Source organism: Serinus canaria, chromosome Z (genome assembly GCF_022539315.1).
Source record: "Serinus canaria isolate serCan28SL12 chromosome Z, serCan2020, whole genome shotgun sequence".
Lineage (NCBI taxonomy): Eukaryota > Metazoa > Chordata > Aves > Passeriformes > Fringillidae > Serinus > Serinus canaria.
Window position 1 is genome coordinate 73,569,349 of NC_066343.1, and position 19,968 is coordinate 73,589,316.

General features: G+C 43.6%; 1 protein-coding gene across 10 annotated transcripts in view; it reads right to left on the reverse strand.

Annotated features, from left to right (window-relative positions):
• Positions 1 to 10,950: 10,950 nt before the first annotated feature.
• The window catches only part of PIAS2 (protein inhibitor of activated STAT 2), a 28,176-nt gene continuing 19,158 nt past the window's right edge, over positions 10,951 to 19,968 (reverse strand). The window contains exons 9-15 of one of the 10 annotated variants that reach the window (XM_050986714.1): positions 19,140 to 19,300; positions 18,449 to 18,582; positions 17,811 to 17,998; positions 15,459 to 15,598; positions 14,899 to 14,957; positions 13,579 to 13,616; positions 10,951 to 12,912 (exon numbers count right to left, since the gene is read on the reverse strand). In XM_050986714.1, the coding sequence (XP_050842671.1) occupies positions 12,832 to 12,912; positions 13,579 to 13,616; positions 14,899 to 14,957; positions 15,459 to 15,598; positions 17,811 to 17,998; positions 18,449 to 18,582; positions 19,140 to 19,300 (801 nt within the window). In that variant the 3' untranslated portion in view covers positions 10,951 to 12,831. Of the gene's footprint in view, positions 12,942 to 13,578; positions 13,617 to 14,898; positions 14,958 to 15,458; positions 15,599 to 17,810; positions 17,999 to 18,448; positions 18,583 to 19,139; positions 19,301 to 19,968 lie in introns of all 10 variants that reach the window. The other 9 variants (XM_050986713.1, XM_050986712.1, XR_001991508.3 and 6 more) reach the window with 9 other exon arrangements.

The following is a 19,968-nucleotide window of genomic DNA, read 5'->3' on the forward strand; positions in this document are numbered from 1 at the left end:
AGAGCAAGAAAGATGTGTCATAACTGAATCTATGTAAATTCTGATTGTATCTTCTCTTCCTGTCTTTTTCTTTAAAACCTGAAGACAGAAGAGGGCTCTGCTGAAAGCCTTGTCTCTCACCAGATCTTTTTTCACTTGACATGTGCCTCAAGCTCTGCACTACAGAACAGAAGCTCACAGTCCTTAGAGTGAAATCTCAGCAATTTTGGGGGCGAGCTTTTATGTGGTACGCACTGACCATTCCCACCTGCTCCTCAGTATGGAGGAAGATGCTTTTGGAGAATTTCTTAGTAGTATCCTTCATTTTTCATGGATTTCTTACTCTGGAGGGCTGTGCCTTGTTATTTTCTCTATATTTGAGATCTGCAACTGCAAAGTTTTAAAGTGAATAAACTTTAAAGTGAATTGGAGCATAGCCCTACAAGTGTCTCGCAGTGATGTCATGTTGTGACTATTAGGTTAGGGTGTTTGTTTTGAATAAGAATAAAAATTAATTACACCAAAACCAGAATTTTAAATCCTAATCACTTTAGGAATTGAAATATTGAAGTATATTAAGAAGTATTGGCACTATAACAGTGTTGGCACAGTAACTACCCAACCAATGCAACTTATAAAATCAGCAGAAAATGAAGCATTATTAATTTATTATTTTTATTTTCTTCTCTTATAGGGCAATTTCTGGGAATTGTAAACTCTCAGATAGCACCTTGGCCTTCATCAGACAGTTCAGGGATGGTTTGAGTTTTCTTATTAACTTAATTGGCTTCCCTGGAAACGCCGATTTCTTCTCTGAATTCACAGCAGCCCTCCTGTCGCTGATGGTGCCCCTGTTGTCACTGACTGTTTCAGGTAAACATGCTCTTCAGCTGGAAAGAACTCCATGTATTTTACTTTTATCTTCTTAAGGGGAAAAAAAAAACCACAAGTGACCAGGGAAGCTTGTTTCTCTAACGGTTTCACTTCTAATGATATGAACTCTGACATGCATTTTAGCCCATGGCCTTTCCTCTATTTTAGGAGATTGTAGCACTTCATATCCAACCTATGGGGTGAATGTAGAGTAAATACATAAATAAATAAATCCCTACGTGTGCGTAGGAATGAAGGAAATAATGTAGAAATGCAGGAAATAAAGTTGAGCTTTCAGCAAAATCCTGGAGAGTGGAGGTGCCTGTCTCTATTCTCTTCCATTATAAAAGCACATGTAACTGAAAATTATGGTTTTGGTACCAGTCTAACTTTCCCACTCACCACTCTTACCAAGCAGATTAGAGGTCTTGCCCATATATAATACCAATTTTAATTGTGGTTATATTTTTTAAGGGGTTTGTGTACAGACAGAGACAGTTCTGACAGGCTATTGCAGAACACATCAAACCCATACTGATGATGAACAAAATGGACCATTCTTTGCTGGGATTGCAGCTAGAGCTGGAGGAGTTTAACCAGAATGGTGTGGAAAATGTCATTGTCACCACTCCCAGGTATGGAGGAGGTGAAACTGGACTAATGAGTGATATTACGGTGAAGAAGATATAAAAACTTTGCTGTGGTTGAAACCCAGTTTTGGAGAGTACCAGCCTTAAAGCAAAATTAAGCATGCATTTATGGCAGTTCAGAGTCATTCTTCACTCCCCTTCTCTCCTCACTGTCCCACGTTCCTTCTTTTGGGGATGTTATTTCAGACCAAACAACTGGGGAGTGGGAGCCACTGGGAGGGAGGGGAGAATTCACAAAGCAGGTCGTGCTCTGGTGACAAAGTGTGTATCCTCGAGGTGGTTTCTCAGTGTCATTCAAACCCCCAGTGTCCAACATCTGTCTGGGGCAAACTGATGAAGGGGAGCTGTGGGTCTTTAAATCCATAAGGTTGGTTTTCTGCACCTCACCTTGCTGTTTCTGTCACTTACACAACAAGAAACGTGGCCTTTCTGATATTCCTGACTGAGAAGATATTTAATTTTCTCTGTTCTGATCTGAAGTCTCTGTTTTTCTATCAGTAATTATATGAAAATGCGCTGGATACCTCTGGAAGCATAGTTGGATAGGAAGACTAACAGTATTTCCTGTGTTGCAGATGATAACTATAAAATAAAAAAGCAAAGTCAATTGGAAGTTTCCTCTGGTGGTCCAGCTGCTAAGGTGAGGAATTATCCAAACTAGGCTGGTTCAGATACTATTTTTTTCAGCAAAGAAGTACAGGACTGACTTTCTCACCAGTTCTGAGCTCTGTTTCCCTTTGCTCAGATGGAATTCTCCCTTACTGACTTGTTTTACAGCTAAAATTGTCTGCAGCTCACCTAGTTACTGAAACAAAGGTCTCTGAGCTAGGATTTTACTCTGACTCCTATATTCCATGGATCTCAGCCACCCCTGAGCCAGGCCAGTTCCATCTGTGTGGCAGGAATGAGCCACCTCCATTCTAAATGCCAGAGAAAGTTCACAAACAATTCAGTCAACGCTCACCACAAAGCTCTCGTCCTCCAGATCCTGCTCGGAGCTTTACAAATACATTTCTCAAGTTTCAATTTAACCTTTCCTATAAATATTCCCACCGTATGGAAGGAAACTCTTGCTCCGGAGCTGCGGTTGAGCCTGAAATGAAGCGGAAGAGATGGTGAGAGGCTTCTGGGGTGGAAAGGAAGCAGAGGGAAGGCTGCAGGTCCATGCTGAGATACCACAGTGACACTCTGAGGATGTCAGCGGTGCATACAAGCGCTTCTGCTGAGCTGGGCTCCCACAGGCAGCCCCTGGAGGGAGTCTGGAACTCCTGCAACAAAAATATTTAAACATCCGAGTGTTAAACCGCGACACTGAGAAAGGAAATGTCTTGTCGTGCAGATATTCTGTGTGTGCCTCCTCTCCTCTGTAAGAGCAGAGAGAAAAGATTCGCTCTCACAGCTTCAGAACCTAAATTATTTCATTGGCCTGCACGGGTAAAATTAATGTACAAACACCAGATGATGGACCAAATCCAGTCTTATGATTCCACTGAGTATTTGCGTGAATTTAATGAACCTGAAATTGTTGAAATCGACAGGCTCTGTTTGCTATTAGCTGTGTACACAGCTTGCTGTTAACAGAATGATTTATACAGCTCAGAAAGTTCAATGTATTTGCTTGTCTTCTGGTGTTTTATAATAAATTGACCTTCCTTGACTCATGAAGCTCACAGGTTCCTCCAGGATTTCTCTTTTTAAATTATTTTAGCAAGGCTTCAAAAGGCAGTTAGAGATAGCAGGGTGGACTAGGAGAATTCTTGACAGCAAAGTTACTTTAAGTGCCAATTTCCCTGTAAAAGCCAAGAAATCAAAGAATCTCAGAATGGTTTGGGTAGAAAGGGATCTTAAAAGTCATCTATTCCAACCCCTTGCCAAGGGCAGGGACACCTCCTACTAGACCATGTTGCTTCAAACCCTGTGCAACCTGGAAAAATGCCAAGTAAGTGTTTATAGTAAAATCAATCAATCAATAAATCAATAAATCAAAGGCCTAAGTTAACAAAAAGCCATCCTTTGCCTCTACAGGCTTCTAGCAGTTATTCTATACTGAAATTAGGCACTTTCTGTTATTTGAATCTCTGCTTAAATATGAAACCTTGCAAAGCTTTCTTCTAAAAGTAACTGAGTGGAAATTTTCAGGGGAAGTGGATACTCTGTGAGTTCAAGCTGGATGAGTAAAAATAAACATCTTCTTCAGATATTTTGATCCAGCAATTGGAAAACTCAGCAAATCAGCCTCTAGCCCAGATGGAAAGAAGTTGCTGAGGACATTCTGCCAGCAAGTTCTGGATCCTGGCTTTAAGGTAAAACACTATTTTGTCTTGATTTGATTGCAAGAGGGTAGGCATAGACTTTTTTTTTTGGTTTAGCAGGTTAACCCTTGGGACAGCCAACCTTCTTCTAAAATAGCCTTTTTTAGGTCCCTACTTTCTGTACATATTTAAAAAAAAAAAAAAAAAAAGAAGAAGAACAGTGAGAAAAATGTGGGACAGAAGGGACAGAAGAAGAATCTGAGCAGTCTGTTACCTGCAATAACATATCCAATTGTCCTTTGACAACTGGTCAGTGCTAAATTTCTGCATCAGGAATGCCACAATCTGAAATAATGTGCTGGGAATGTACTGCACTGAATCTGCCAGGGAGATAACAGGATGTGAGTGTGGTGCAGCACACAAAGCACACACCAGCTCTAAGAAAAGAGGGATTTTTTTTATTCCCTACTAGAAGGAGACACCAGCACTGCCTCCCTGCCTCTTCTCAAGGTGTCAATGCAATGCTGATACAAAGGCTGTGTCTGTGCAACCAAAATGAGATTTCTGTGGGCTCTCATGGATTCCAGTGCACCCAAAAAGATTGAATTCCAGTCAGCTCCTGGAAGAGCAATGCCTGAAGAGCAATGCAGAGCTGCCTCCTGTGCAGCACTGCATGCTAAGAGAAGAGAAATTAGGAAACTGCCCAGTTCCCTTTGTAACTCATGTTCTCCTCAGATTCATTAAAATCCGCAGGAAAAGGGATCCCAGAGAATATGTAAATTTCTTTAACTCTTCACTGGAGAAGGGAAATCCTAATACAGCACTATGACAAGTGGCCAGAGATTTAAAAAAATATTTGGTTTTAATATTTTCTATATGGAAAATACAAGCATAAAATATGGCTATCTGTGGACCTTTTCCTTTTTAGTACTGTATAGTACTGGTTTGAAGAACATTCATGGCTTTCTTTTTGGAGCTTAATATAATCCAAGATCCCAACCTTTGGCTGGGAGGAAACAGCCCAAGGAAACACAGAATGCAATGAGCGATGGTTTTTAGTAATTCAGACATACAGTTGTGTCCAAATTACTTGTTCTAAATAATAATTTTACTCATAGCTTTAAGTTTTAAAAGATTTTAGTAGTCACAAGGAAATCTCAAATAGCTGCCATGACTTTTTGAATTGAATAGAATTAAATTGAATTTAATTGAAATTAATCCCTAAGTGAGGCTTTCTATGTGGAATACAAAATTTTATTTTAATGTTTGTTGATAATTTTGTTGAAACAAGTTTTACTTCCAGTGTGAATTTTGGATTCCTAAGCCATGCATGATGTGCTGATGGCTCCCTGCTGGATATGCCTTGCTTCAGGTGATGACCACTCACCTACCCTACCCTGTATCAGCAAAAAAAGCACCACTGTGCACTCTTCTATGAGGGGCCACCTGGCAGTGAAGCTGTTTTGGGCCAAAAGAAAATACCCCTACAATACCAAGGGCTGTCAAAACTACAGCACTCCTCCTGCACACATGAGCAAAACTGCCTAAAATGTATTTAGATTTAGTGTTCTGTCTTATAATTAATAAGCTGGCACTGTTGAACAGGGTAATGCAAAGAGAAAACAAGCCACAAGAAAGCCTTGGGGTATCACACAAAGTTTGGCTTACGTGTTTATATGCTAGATGCTGATGTGTGGGTAACTAAGTTGTATTTATTTCAGACTCAGAGAATGCGTGGTTGAGATCAGCAGGAATATGATGGAGGAGTGCTAGGATTAAATTCTAGCTCACCTAATTGTTTTATAAAGGAGACAGAGCTCTGGTCTGATCCCAGAGTAGTGTGGGTCAGAAGGGACCTTAAAGCCCATCCAGTGCCACCCCCTGCCATGGGCAGGGACACCTTCCACTATCCCAGGGTGCTCCAAGTCCTGTCCAGCCTGGCCTTGGGCACTGCCAGGGATCCAAGGGCAGCCACAGCTGCTCTGGGCACCCTGGGCCAGGGCCTGCCCACCCTCCCAGCCAGCAATTCCTCATTCCCAAGATCCCATCTGTGCCTGCCCTCTGGCCCTGGGAAGCCACTCCCTGGCTGCTGTCCCTCCGTGCCTTGTGCCCAGCCCCTGTGCAGCTCTGAGAATCCCCCCTGCTCTGCTGCCCACACTGGGGGATCAGCCCAGGGCAGGGGATTCAGGCTGGGGCAGGTCCAGCTCTCACCAACCAGCACCTTCTCCCTTCTCCCAGGGCTGCTCCTGATCCATTCTGCACCCAGCCTGTACTTGGGCCAAATCATTGAATCACTTGAGGAGGAAGAGACCCTTAAGATCATCAAATCCAGCTGTAAACCTAACTATGACAAAACCAGAGATGCAACAGACAGACACCTAAATGTGTTTTCACATTCACTTCCAGAAAACCACAATAACTCTGTTCTAATGTTGAACACTGAACAATGTCTTTAGATCAGTGGTGCAGAAACTTGGAGAGGGGCTGGACTTGGTATTCCTGCCTAGAATCCTGTGTTCACCTCTATGGCATCCAAATTAAGATTGGAGCTGCTGGAGCCAGTGCAGAGGAGGGCACGGAGATGCTGCCAGGGCTGGAGCCCCTCTGCTCTGGAGCCAGCCTGGCCCAGCTGGGGCTGTTCCCCTGCACAAGAGAAGGCTCCAGGGACACCTCAGAGCCCCTGCCAGGGCCTCCAGGGGCTCCAGGAGAGCTGCACAGGCACTGGGCACAAGGCATGGAGGGACAGCAGCCAGGGAATGGCTTCCCAGGGCCAGAGGGCAGGCACAGATGGGATCTTGGGAATGAGGAATTGCTGGCTGGGAGGGTGGGCAGGCCCTGGCCCAGGGTGCCCAGAGCAGCTGTGGCTGTCCCTGGATCCCTGGGAGTGTCCAAGGCCAGGCTGGATGAGGCTTGGAGCAGCCTGGGGCAGTGGAAGGTGTCCCTGCCCATGGCATGGGGTGGGACTGGATGGGCTTTAAGATCCCTTTCAACACAAACCATTCTGTGATTCTGTGATTCTGGAGGCTTTTTGTTCTAAAATTATGAAAATGTTAAATGGAAATAGCAAAATGTAGGTGGGTAGGTAAATTGTTCTTTATAAATTACCTTTCCTCTGGGGGAAGTTACTATTTGGAGGTAACTTTTTTCTTTCTGTCACTAAACCTTTAGGATATAAAGCAATGGGTGGCCTAAATAACCAGAAAGAGCAGAAATAATTTGGGTTTTTAAAATAAACTCTTTTTGAACTGTTTAAACATTAACTTCTGGCCTTTGCATAAGTGGATTTTCTTAGTAAATTAAATTTTTCCACAAAAAGCCTGGAAAATACATTCCATCCTAAAAGTATTTGTTTATCACAATGACCAGCTTTTCACATACCAATTTGTCTTAACTATCTTAAAAACAATCAGAAGATTTGAAACCTGCTTTAAAAATTAGTTCCAGACCACAGTGCTGGGTGGTGAGCAGGAAATATACCAGTCCAGCTGCTCAAAAAATGTTTTGGCCATCAGAGCTGAAGGATGTAAGTGCAAGGACAAAAGAGCAAAACGGAGAATTTTTTCCACCTCTATGACTTGTGAGACCTCTCCTGGCAAAGCAGTGGAGTTTTGCAGCTGTAGAGATATTTCTAAGCCAAATTGATGGTTATTTTGGTACAGTATTTATCAGACTGCTTGTCAGCCTGTTGTCCTGTACATCTTCAGTTCAGAACATCTTCAGTTCAGATAATTTACTCCTTTTTTCCTGGCAGCCAGCTCCTCCAGGCTTTGGTGCCAGCAGAGGGTGCCAGAAAGATGTGGCAGCTCCTGCACACTCAGACTTCTTTTTCAGGTTGGGTTTCCATCATTTTAAGCAAAGATTTTCCTTTGCAGCGAGCCTGGAAGGAAGAATTGGTCACCAGCAGCAGCAGGGTAGAAAATTGAGTACAAATCTGAAGCTTTAAAAAGGAGGACATCGTGCCAGCCAAAGGAGCTTGCATGACAGGACACCTTCCTTGCCTTTAAAATAGTGTGATTTTTCTTATGCTGCCACTGAAACAATTTTGAGTGTGGTACAGAGCCCTTCCTGTAGTTCTGTGCTTTGTTTGAGAGTCCCATTTCACTCCTCCCTTTTTAAAAATGCTCTTCAGGAGTGTCCTGTGGCATCAGGAGGTTTCACAGAGCACATTTGCAACTCCTCACATGGAAAAACTGCAAGAAATGCCATGTTTTATTTTGGAGGTGGCTCCTTTCAAAGCATCAGTCTGGTGCCTGCTTAAGTAATCAGTGATGAAATAAGAGATGGCCAACTTATAAAGTCTAAACTGGCAATCAAACTTCTTAAAATAATAATCTACAGACTTGTGTGGCTGGTTTTGAGTATTCAGGAGGTTTTCTCCCAGGTTTAATTTTTAGCCCTCTGTACCTGCTGCCTTTCCCACGCTGGAGGGCCCAAGCTTGGCTGAGTGTGTTGAGGGCTTTGTTCGTGTTCCCCTTCTGGAACCTTCTTTGCAGTAATTGCTTTGATAATAATAGAGCCATGCTGCACATGTTCATGATAAAGGACAGGCTGTCTCTGAATGTATTGTTTTGTGTCCTGTTCCTTTCCTAACAGGTGCAAGCACTCCATTTCTCACCTTGGCTGCTTCTGAACACTGAATTAACACTTCTGGGTGCTTATAATAGCCAAGGAGCTCAAGCTGACCAGGTCAGTTCCTGTGACAAGTGAAACAAACCTTTTTCTCCATATCCCATTCTGTCTATCTGAATTGAATTTCTGCCTTTTTATTGCAAATTAACTTGGTCACATGAGATCTTCCTGCAAATGGGAGTTGGCCTCACTTTTACCTGCTTTTAAGAATTAATTGGAAAGCAGCTGTTTCCTAGCTACCATGAGGGTGTTCTTGGGTTTTGTCTATGCAAAAACTCACAATAAGCCAGTCCTATTTTTTCCTGTAGCTGGCTCATCTCTTTTTAATTTATTTTTTTTCCTTCCCACTAGATTTTACTGCAAATTTGAGATCCAACACTGACAGCCAGGTTTCTCCAGTGCATCTTTGATCATTGGCAGATTCTGCCTGGAGATCCTTGGCAAGTTGTGACTGAAACAGGTAAAGGCAAAGGCTTCAAGGAGTTTGTTCCACCTCTGGATAACTTCCTAGGTAAGTTGTAATCATTTCTGTTTCATGGTGTGTGATGCGCTGCCCAGTTTTGTCTCTACAGTTTCCTCTTAAAACCAGGAAGGAAATGGAGATTTTTTTTTTTTAGATTGTCACCTTGAATACACAGTGTTTAAAAAAGTGTGGTGATGACATTGACCACCTAATTAAAAAAAACCCCAAAAATTACATCCAACTTTGACTTATGTGGTTGATGTTGCCTATATGCTGTCTGTGACCACTCCTGCCTGGGTCAAAAACCCACTTTAAAAAAAAGCCACCCAGGACTAATGGTGTACTTTTCAGTTTGCCTAGACCACGATTATTTTTAACCTAGCAAGCACCTCCTGTCACTATTGCTCACAGGAATTCTTGCTGAATGGTCAGGTTTTGTCCTCTCAGACAAAATGCGTGTTCTTTGATTTCCTGACAAGAATTCTCTGTGCTTTGGGGGATGGATAGCAAAAGGCTGGCAGTTCAGAATCAGGGAAAGAATTAGATGGGAAAAGCCCTCTGAGGTTATCAAGCCCAACCTGTGACCCCACCACCACCTTGTCACCCAGACCATGGTACTGAGTGTCACATCCAGTCTTTCCTTGATCACCCTAGGGATGGTGACACCTTCTCCCTGGGCAGCCCATTCCCATGCCCAGTCACCCTCTGTGAAGAATTTCTACCTGACATCCAACCTAAACCTCCCCTGGCACATCCTCCTCCTGTCCCTGTTCCCTGGGAGCACAGCCCGACCCCCCCCGGCTGTCCCCTCCTGCCAGGAGCTGTGCAGAGCCACAAGGTCCCCCGAGCCTCCTTTTCTCCAGGCTCAGCCCCTTCCCAGCTCCCTCAGCCTCTCCTGGAGCTCCAGCCCCTTCCCAGCTCTGGACACGCTCCAGCCCCTCGGTGTCTCTGCTGTCCTGAGGGCCCAGAGCTGTCCCCAGCACTGGAGGTGTCTCAGCAGTGCCAGCACAGGGATGGACACCATCCTGGGGCTGTGGCCACATTATTTTCCCATTCAGGAAATGCCTGTTCCTGCTGCTGGACAGGTGCACAATCTCCTGGAGCGGGTGTGGTGCTGCCGGGCAGCGAAGTCCTGCCTCCATGGCTCTCTGACAGCTTTGTGTGATGGCAAATAGGAAAATCAGAAGCCAGTTCAGGCTGAGCCTTTGAGAAGGTAGAGTCTTCCTGTCACTAGAATTTTAGCAGCTAGCTCACTTCCAGAATCTGCAGAGAAAACCAGAGCAAATGAATGGGTGAGGGGAAGGCCAGTGTGTGGAGGAAGGCTTTCACAGCACGCTGGTACCTGTGCAGTGAGGGAGAATTCGCGTGTTAACCCCACCGGCTTTACTGCCCTTCTGCAGCTGGCTCCAAAGTGTATTTAAAACAGTGCACTCAAAGCAGCAACCATCAACTCCCACAGGGGAAAGAAACAGACAAGACCCTATCTAACCTTTTCTCCAAGCTTTTTCTTGTTGGAAGTTCTTGGATAGACATTCTGATGTGCTCTAGGATTTGCTGAAAGGGAAATAAACCAAAGCCACACCTAGCTACACTAGCCAGTTTGGCTGAGCAGCACAGGAGTGGTGCAGGCCCCACCTCAGCTGCAGCCCTGACCCCCTCCCCATCCATCCCAGCAAATTCCTTGTGGAAGCAGGAGGATGGAAGGGGACACTGCACTGCTCTGACACCTTGGTACACCCTCATCCTCAGCAGAGTTAAAGGATTCAGGGGTTACACAAGCCTTGTACCGACTGGCATTGCAGGAAAAGCACACACAACACAGCCCGTGACAATCCAGGCTGAAATATCTTCAGCTTGCACTGCTGCTGTCATGGCTCTGGAAGGTTTCAAGAACACAGCCTTGCCTCAGCCCCAATTACTGCCTGCTACACAGGGCACAGTAATTTACAAAATTGCAGCTGCACTTTATTACACCCTGAGTGGTTTAGAGCACATCCTGAGGACACTTGTCCTTACTTCACTTTTCTCATGTACATTCAAGATGTTCTCATCCCCTCAGCCAGTTGAGCCACACTCAAGTTTGACATTAAGAGCACAAACAGCATTTTCAGCAGCAACCAGTTTAAAACTTTTATTCAGAGTTACTCTTGGAACCTCTTTCCACACTCTACTTACAGGTCAAGTCGACGTGCAATGGTGATGCAGAAAGCACTGATCTGCTGCAGGCCATCAAGAAAAACTTTGTAACAAGCATGGTTTTATTGGAAATAAATCATGCTAATAACTGATCCTTAACAGGTACAAAATATTAAACTGATAAGAAAAAAGAAAAGAAAGATTGGGGCACTATTAAGACCAACATGTGAACTCAAGACTGCGTGAAGAATCATACAAAAAAGGCAATAAGGAACAGTAATGCAGCATTAAAGGTAGGGGTACAGGGCAGACAAAAATCACAAAACATCCTGTTCTGTATATATACCTCCTCATCCATGTACTTGGTTCAAATACTGTAACAGTACTGGAAGGCAAAAAGCACCAGACATCCAACTAAAGAGGTAAGAAAAAAGGAACAAAAAAATTAGCAAAAAAGTAAGATCTGGTCATTAGGGAAGGAATAATCTCAAATACAGTTATTGAACAGAAATACAACACTTGAAAAAGCTGTTATTTCAGCATACATAGACAATACCATTATTTTATTTCCAGCTCCATGGAAATGACTTGGTTTTCCTAGTCTGTAACCTCTTCCACATACAGTACTGCTGAGGTTATCCCCAGGTGTGTGTGGGCAGACACTGCGTACACACTAACAAAGCAGCACAGTCATCAGAGGAGTAAAACGGGGAAGTTGTTCCCTTTGAAGTAGAAAAGCAACAATCAGAAGGCCAGGAAATGTGGGGCAAAGCATCATTAAGCCCTAAACACACAATTCAAAATTAGGTGGGGACACTGTGCAGCTATGGCTTCTATTTCCTAAAAAGCCAAGCCTCCCTTACAGTCCACATGGAATACAGCAGCTGCTGAGGAGAAAGAAACCATAATCAGGAAATGCTAGAAAGCACTCCTGCACTGGAGAAAGTCTTTCCTATTTCATCTGTCTACAGATGCCACAAAAAGCACCTGAACATTCCACTGTATACCGGGAGTTTTTGGTGGTGGCAAGGTGTCCCAATTATAACATGGCAGCACAGAGACTGTGTGATGCAGGGTTTGCATAGATAGTCTGTCCCCTTCCTAGCTCAAAGAACATAAAAGAGGAAGAGGTCACAGCTTAGGCTCTTGTTGCATTTGGAACATGAAACTAGGAAAAAAACCCCCAACAACTCCATTTATAGAGGCTTTCTCTATTTCCCCAGGTAATGGGGAGGTGGGGAACAAGACACAAAACACATGTCATGGCTATTCAAAGCTTCATTCTCTTAATGAAGTTTATTACAGGCCCCAGTGAAAATATTAAAAATTCACTAATTCCTACACTTCTGCACCTTTTTCCTAACTGCTGTCCTAGAGCAAGTAAGTGCTCTTCTTTAATAAAAAAAAACTCATTTGTTTTTACATTATTGCTGTATTTTACAACAAAAATAAAAAGCACTTATGGAATCCACACAACAGAAAGTCAGTATCCCCAGAACAAACTAATAGCTTGAACATGTATTCTCAAAAGGGCCTTTTCTACACCAGCTATTCAACAAGCAGGAGAAAGAAAAACAAAAAGCCCAACTAAAAACCATCCTATCGCTTCTCTTCCGAGCATCAACGAAATTCACCCCACTCTCCCAGGAGGGAAATCCTTTCAATAAATATCAGCGTGAGCTCCGAGGTGCTGGAATTCCAGATGGGGGGAAGGAGGAGCAGCAGCAGCTGTGTGCAATGCCCGCGGGGTCCGTGCTGCCCCGAGGGTCAGTCCAGGGAGATGATGTCGGGCGCGCTGCCGCCGCCGCCGCTGCTGGTGATGACGCCGGCCTCGGCCCGGCCCGAGGAGCTAACGTGCGTGCTGCTCTCGTGGTGGCTGGTGGAGGTGATGATGCTGCCAGGCGTGCTGCTTGTTAAGGTTGAGGTGAGACTATCCAAAAACATAGGAGGACAGTACTGCTTGAAACAAACAACGAAGAGTGAAGAGACTAACTGTACGAGGGAAATGTATGCTCTGAAGATACATCTTCCCCACACAACAAGCACCAGACACGTTCCTGGCGAGACCACAGCGAGAACCGGAGTTCTGCAGATCAGTGACCAAGTGGGGATGGCAGCCACGAGCCTCCTCCCTCACCACCCCCATTTTTTTGTTTTCCAGAATGGTCTGGGTTGGAAGAACCCTAAAATTCATCTCATTCCATCCCGTGCCATTGGTAGGGACACCTTCCACTACCGCAGGTTGCTCCAAGTTCTGTCCAACCTGGACAACTCCAGGGATGGGGCAGCCACATAGCCGCAGCCTATGCCAGAGCCTCAAATACACTCTGGGTCTATTCAAGTTAATGCTGAGCACATATTTACTTTAAAAACGCAAACTATCAGTAAAGAATGAGTTTCCAGGCCTGGATTTATCATGGAAAGGCTAAACTGAATCCTGTTTTATGCACATTCATTACTAGCTCTTGCTTGGTTTCCTTAGACTGTGGTTAGGTCTGAGCAAGTGAACTGCAAATACAGTTTGGATGATAACTACTGGAGCACACGTCACAAAAATCAGGCTTGGAAATAACCCCACAAGAGATCAGAAACATACCTGTGAATCAACTGGGATTAGCGAAAGAAAATCCAGACCTAGGAAGAAGAGAAGGATGATAAATAGTCAAGTCTCTCCTTTATTCATACACAACAAATTTAAGGATTTTTTTTTTGTGGTTGTAGAACAGATTTTGCAATTCATACAAAGTTTCTAAATGGAATATACCACTGTGACACCACTCTCAACGACTACTTCAGGCAGCAGCAAAACGAATTATCTAGTACAAGTGGCTCTTTTTAATAATGAGGATGATATAATGATGTATTATTCACTGAATACTGCAGGGTGGTTCAATGTGGTTGCTTAGATGGAAGTTGCCATTTGGAGCTGTTGGTTCATTAATGCAAGTTTCACTGCATATTGTACCTGACTTGGCCAAACTGGGACATGAAGAGTGTCATCACATTAAAGATGCTGGAATGAAGTAAAGTCACAACATGCACAAGTCCAAAAACAAGCAGCAGGTCTCTTCCTCCACCCACGGGCAGCCAATAAGGAAACATTTCTAATATCATCCCCGTTTTGTGTCTAGACAAATAAAAGGAATGAAGAAGAGGAAACTACAAGTAGTTCAATGTGTATCCTCCAAGACCAGTGACAACTAGTGTCCATCTTAAACACCATTTGCGTGTAAGCATTTAGGGCAAGATGTTTAGAATTATGAAACCAATGAGAAATTACCACATTTTTTGGTTTTGGTTTTTTTTTTTTTTTTTCTTCTAAATATTGGCCTTGTGTTTGCTATGTCAACAGAAAGAAATGACATACTCCCTCCCTCTCCCCTCACCTCCAAATCTCTTCTGGCCAGTGACATCTCTCCTTCTCTTCTCCATTAGAGAAAAATTTTGAACGAGATTTTAAAAGTCAGCTGCATTTACAGAACTGACAGCTTCTTTTGTCTGTGCAAGTTCTAGAACTTCAGTTGGTAAGAGCTGAACAACAGTTCTAGACTTCTGTTCTCCCAGCTTATTCTCCTATCCAATTTGGGAAGACAACTGATTTCTTAACAAGGGAGAAGTGGAGGGAGGGAGCAGTAAGGGAGCCAAAATGGACAGAGAAACAAGGGGAATGATATCCATCTCATTGCCAAACTGGTGCTGAAAGAAGAGGAAAAAACCCAGAGATGTTGCGGGGAGGAATGGAGACAGGCAATGGAGCAGGGAAAGGGAAGTACAGGAGGCCAAAGTGACACCTGTCACCACAAGTCACCACTTCCTGGGCTCTGGGTTTGTTACAGCCGGCCAAGAGAACCCCCAGAGTCCCTATACACAGTGTTCTTTTCAAGGAGCCAGGATAGAAAACAATCAGTATCCCCACCTTTTGTCTGATATTTAGCAGCAGTGTTGAAGAATACATCATAGGCATTTAGGGTATGTCTAGGTAAAGAAAGTCAATAGAGGTCAGCTCACAGATTGTAGCTCACCTTAACCTTTTTCATACAGTCTAGACAGAGCACCACTACAATCAGCTAGCAGAGTAAGTACACTGAGGGCTGGGATGAGTTAGCACCCTCACACCTCTAGTAACTAAAACAAGCAACTACTCTCTCTTGCATCTACAACACGTAACTACCGGATTTTTACACAAAGTCTGGCTGAGCACAGCAAGAGCAGCTTCTGGCTGCTGTGCTCAAGTGCCAGTTTGTACCCCAAAAGCAGTGCTTGTCACATCACTGCTGCAAAATGCAATCTGAAAATGGGCAGACAGCCTGTACTAGGCTTGTCTAGACATCCCATCAGTGCCATACTGCATATAGACTTGTTCCATTAAAAAAAATAAAACAAAAACAAAAAGTTAATAAATTCTTCCAATTTCTACCCACCCCATAAAAATTAATACTGTTGTCAGAACATACATGAAAAACACTCAGCACCTACCTGGCAAGTCCGATGAAATACTGGATATTGGTGGGTGATGGAATGGTACTGGGTAGTCTGTTAATGAAGGAGGAATTGCAGCAGCATCGACCGTCGTCACGCTGGGCACTCTGGCAGTAGATGGCTGATACATGAGAACCCTGTTTCAAACAGCATGGGAAATTACAAACAACCTGGCTGTTAGTTGCATAAGGGAAACCATGCACTGCTGTGCACTCTCATTCACAAGTCACCGTGCGACAACACAACTACAGCGTGGCTACTCACTACACAGTACTCCACTCTAATTTCCTCTTTCATAACAGTCTTCATAATAACATGACCGTATCTCGGCTCTCAACAGCAGCTGTGACATAAGAGCAAGTTGGCATTAAAACAAAGTACAGTGCTGGAGTCATTGGCAACAGTCAAAGACAAATGGGTGTCTGTGAGCACCCATGGAGAGACGCAGAGGTGACCAGAGCCAGGAGAAGAGTGCTGCTTTTGATTTCTCCACAGAACTGCTGCTCCATGCCCGCCTGTTACACCAAGGACACAACTGACCATTATCCTGCCCCACAGGATGACACAGATTACACAGATGGGAGTTAAATATAAGTCTGTCTTTACTCACAGCCTCCAGTTCAGCTCTCAAGGAGCATGTTACAACCTTTCTGCTTCTCCTCAGGCTGCCTGACCTCTTGGCAGCATTGCTACAAACCTTGCCACAGGTGCCCAGGCACCAGCCAAGTGCATAGAACAGTTCATGAACTCCAAGTCAGGTGGAAACAGAGAAATCTGCTCCCAGATGCTCTGCATTGATCTCTCCAGCCTTTGGTGTTATCCACTCGTCTTCCTTCCCACACTCCTACCTGTTAACCTACTTATGATGTCAGAACCTTGGATTTCAGACCCTCCCTTCTCAGGCATCTCTCATACTTCAGCCTATACTGTTGCTTCCTCTAAGAAGACATCCCAGTTTTCCCAAAACTAGCGTTCAGACAACACTGTTTAAAGGGACTAAGCTACACCCCAAAAGCCTGACTTTGATCTGGATTTGAAGAATAAAAATATGCCATATCATACCCAAAAAATAAGGAAAATACATGGGTCATAGAGAGAAAAGAAGTCAGTCCTCCTACAATTACAGTTGTAGGTAGCCATCTCAACATAGGAGCACGGAAGGAAGTCTTGGTGCCTTCTGAAACTTCATTAAGAGATGTATTTGTAGCTACACTTTCTTGTAAAAGTGAGGAAGAGTCTCTTGCAGAAGGACACTTCCACAATCCTCACAAAAAAGCAACAGCATTGCAGTATCACTGCTGAAAGTGGTTGAAGATGACCAACTACTTGCTCACCAAGGACCACAAAGACATTCCTGTGGACTAGAGACTCACCACACCTGCTCATTACTTCTGAAACAGAAGGGGAACCTTCAAAACAGAAGGGGATGGGATTTATTATTATTATTATTTTAGTACAGGTCATAAGCCACTACACAGAAAGACAGAGACACACATCTCATGCAGGCAGCAACACTAACTGATGAGCCATTACTAAAAGCTGAGCTTGGAGCAGTGAATGCTAGTGAGCCTGACCAGTGACCCTCATTCCCTGCAGGTCTGGGGGGCCCCACAGGCCAAGAGCAGAAACATGGGAGCCACAAGCAGCACCTGAGCTGAGGTGAACAGACCAGGACAGACAGAAGGTCTGGACAGACAGAAGGGCCCAGCGGCAGAGAAGATGGTCAAGCCTGGTCCTGAAGTCAGGCCTGACTACAAAGATGGAGGAGTTGCCAGAGGACTTGGGAAGTCGTTGGTTGTGCTAATCAAGGTGCAGGACTGACTGATGACCACAGCCAACAACAGCACCCAAGACATTCCAGAATTGAACAGAGAGATGGAGGAAAAGCTCATCTTGATTCAAAAGAGCAAAGTGGCTCCCTACCAAGACTAACAGGATGGATGAAACACACAACACAGTCTCGTTCCCTGGGCACCAGAGCAGATTAGATAGAGGATACAGTAGACAGCAAGAGAAAAGCCTTTAAGATGACACTAGCTCAGCAGGAATGCATGAAGTTCCTCCACTTAGCATAATCTACTTTCTCAGGAGAACACTCCCCACTAGCTCAGTTAGATTCCTTTTCTATGGAGAAATGTCCCTGCAAACAGAGCAACAGTCAGTGCAAAAAGAAACTCTTTTGCGAAATGAAAATCTATTTAATAGTGTTTTGCCTGTAGACAGTTACTGCATCAATACAACCTTCTACAGGAGAGCCCCAGACATTCTCCTCTGCAAGTGCAGAGCTGGATTCCAAGTACATTTCTCTACAGATCAGTTTAGCTGAGACATTACAGAATAACAACTAACTTTAAAATTGACAAACCCTTTGGTTGGGCTCCCGTGTATTTCAGACATAAATATGCACTTCCTTTTGGCTGGAGGATCTTCTTCTTCATCAGAAGAGCTTTCCACTGTCAAGTCGATAACATCAACCTTCTTCTTGTTCACTTCATTGGCCACTGTCACGGAACATGGTTTGCTAACAACACTGGAACCTGAAGAAGAACATGAAACATCATTGCTCTCCAAAAGATGGTGATGTCAGCAGTTTCTATTTGCAAGAGAACCAGGAACCCAGATCCTGTACACTAGATCACCTTTCTGGCCATTACAAATAATATTTTGCCCCAGTACCTGCTTTATGACTCTTCTGTGTCACATTGAGACTATTAAAGAACAAACTTTTGTTTTTCATTTATCATTTTAAGGATGTAAAACAAAAGCAACCTTTTATTTTCTTAATTGCTATTATAAAGAGCAAAGACAAAGACCAAAACTGCACTCTTAGAGATATAAACCTTTATTTTCTAGCTTAAATTACAAGAAAATTAGTAGTAGTAAGCCCTCTACAAAGCAAACACCAACATCCACACATATTATGCAAGCTACAACTAAAATCTCTAAGATTTTGTGCTGGTTTGCAACTAGTACCCAGATGTACATACTTTCTATTTTGGTGCACTGTGGACTTGACACTTTCACAGCTTCCTTCTTTGGCCTCATGGGGCACCAGGAACCATCCTCCTGGAATTTGATCTCATCCACATCAGAACATTCATTAAGGATTTCCATAAAGAGGCTGAAAAAATAAAGTTTCACTTTTGATTCTAAGGGACATTTTTATTCTAAGTGAAAAGGAGACATGGATAAAAAGGTAATTATCATCACGTTCTACCCACTGTGTCTTCCTTCCCCCTAGTTCCTCTTTACCTGAAAGCCTGTAATTACAGCCTTTGAAGACATCAGAAATAAGATTATCCCAACCCAACCATAATTCACTCCAACACTACTGCAATGCACAGATTTCCATACTGAAGCAGAAACCATCACCCCTTGAATGAGTCAGAAGTTACATTTTGAAGTTAACACCTTTCAGGGACAGAGACATGTAAAAGGAAGACCTGTCCTTTTATGTTGCATTTATATTTCTCCAGAAGAAATACCCTGAGACTCAGGAGTTTGATGGTGCACTTAGGACATAAACTTATACAGGTCACTACAGGAAGAGAAACTAATGGAATCTAATAGTTCCTCCACTCTAAAGTATTATGGCTAACTTCAAGTCACAAAAGTAGCTACTGAGTACATAATGAAAGACTTTAAGTAATTGTGTAATCTGCAAAGCCAGTCTCTTACCCATCTAGTATTAGGCTCTCGTAAGCTGCCTTTTTGTCACAGACAGGGCAGATCCAGGTAGGCTTCTTTTCATTCATTTGAAGATAAAGAGCAGCATCGAAACATTGCAGGTGTGTGCAAGTCACAGCCCGGCATGGGATTGTCAGTCTCATTTTTCCCAGCTGCAAGAGATGCATTTAAAGGGTGTCAGAACAGAAGACAGAGAAACAGGCCTGAATGGTTAACAATGAATCCAGAGGCACTTGGTGAAACAACTCTTCCTGCTCACTGCAGAAGTGCCTGGGGCTAAATGTGCTGTAAGTAAATCCACCACATCACATCACCCACAGAGTGCTCCTAAAGGAAAAATTAAGCCCTGCTCCAAGGCCTCAACACGCTGAGAACACTCAGAAACACTTCTAATGGACCTGAAACAACGTTATTTGCAGGATTTCATTTTTATTAAACAATCAACTGAAGTATCCACCTCTATAATTTTCTTTTAACCCAGTATTTCAGGCATTTTCCAGAGCTGCAAGTACTTATAAGTACTTATAACCTCCAAGACTTGTAAGTCATACTGAGTTACACTCAGAATGACCAATTTCTTCCTGGGAAGAGAACCCCCAAGGCAGCACTACCTTGTTAAAAGGTGATCGCCTGTTTTTTTTGCTTGCTTCTGTATCTTGCAGTACAGACAAAGCCACCAAGATGAGGAGATAAGAGGTTTTAGTTATCATTCCATCCTTTAATTATTCTGTCAGCCTGCCTGATTAGCCTCAGCACGTCAATATAGGAGATTAATCCTTCTAAAGGCCTCCCTGTACACAAGCAGCAGCTTGACTCAGTG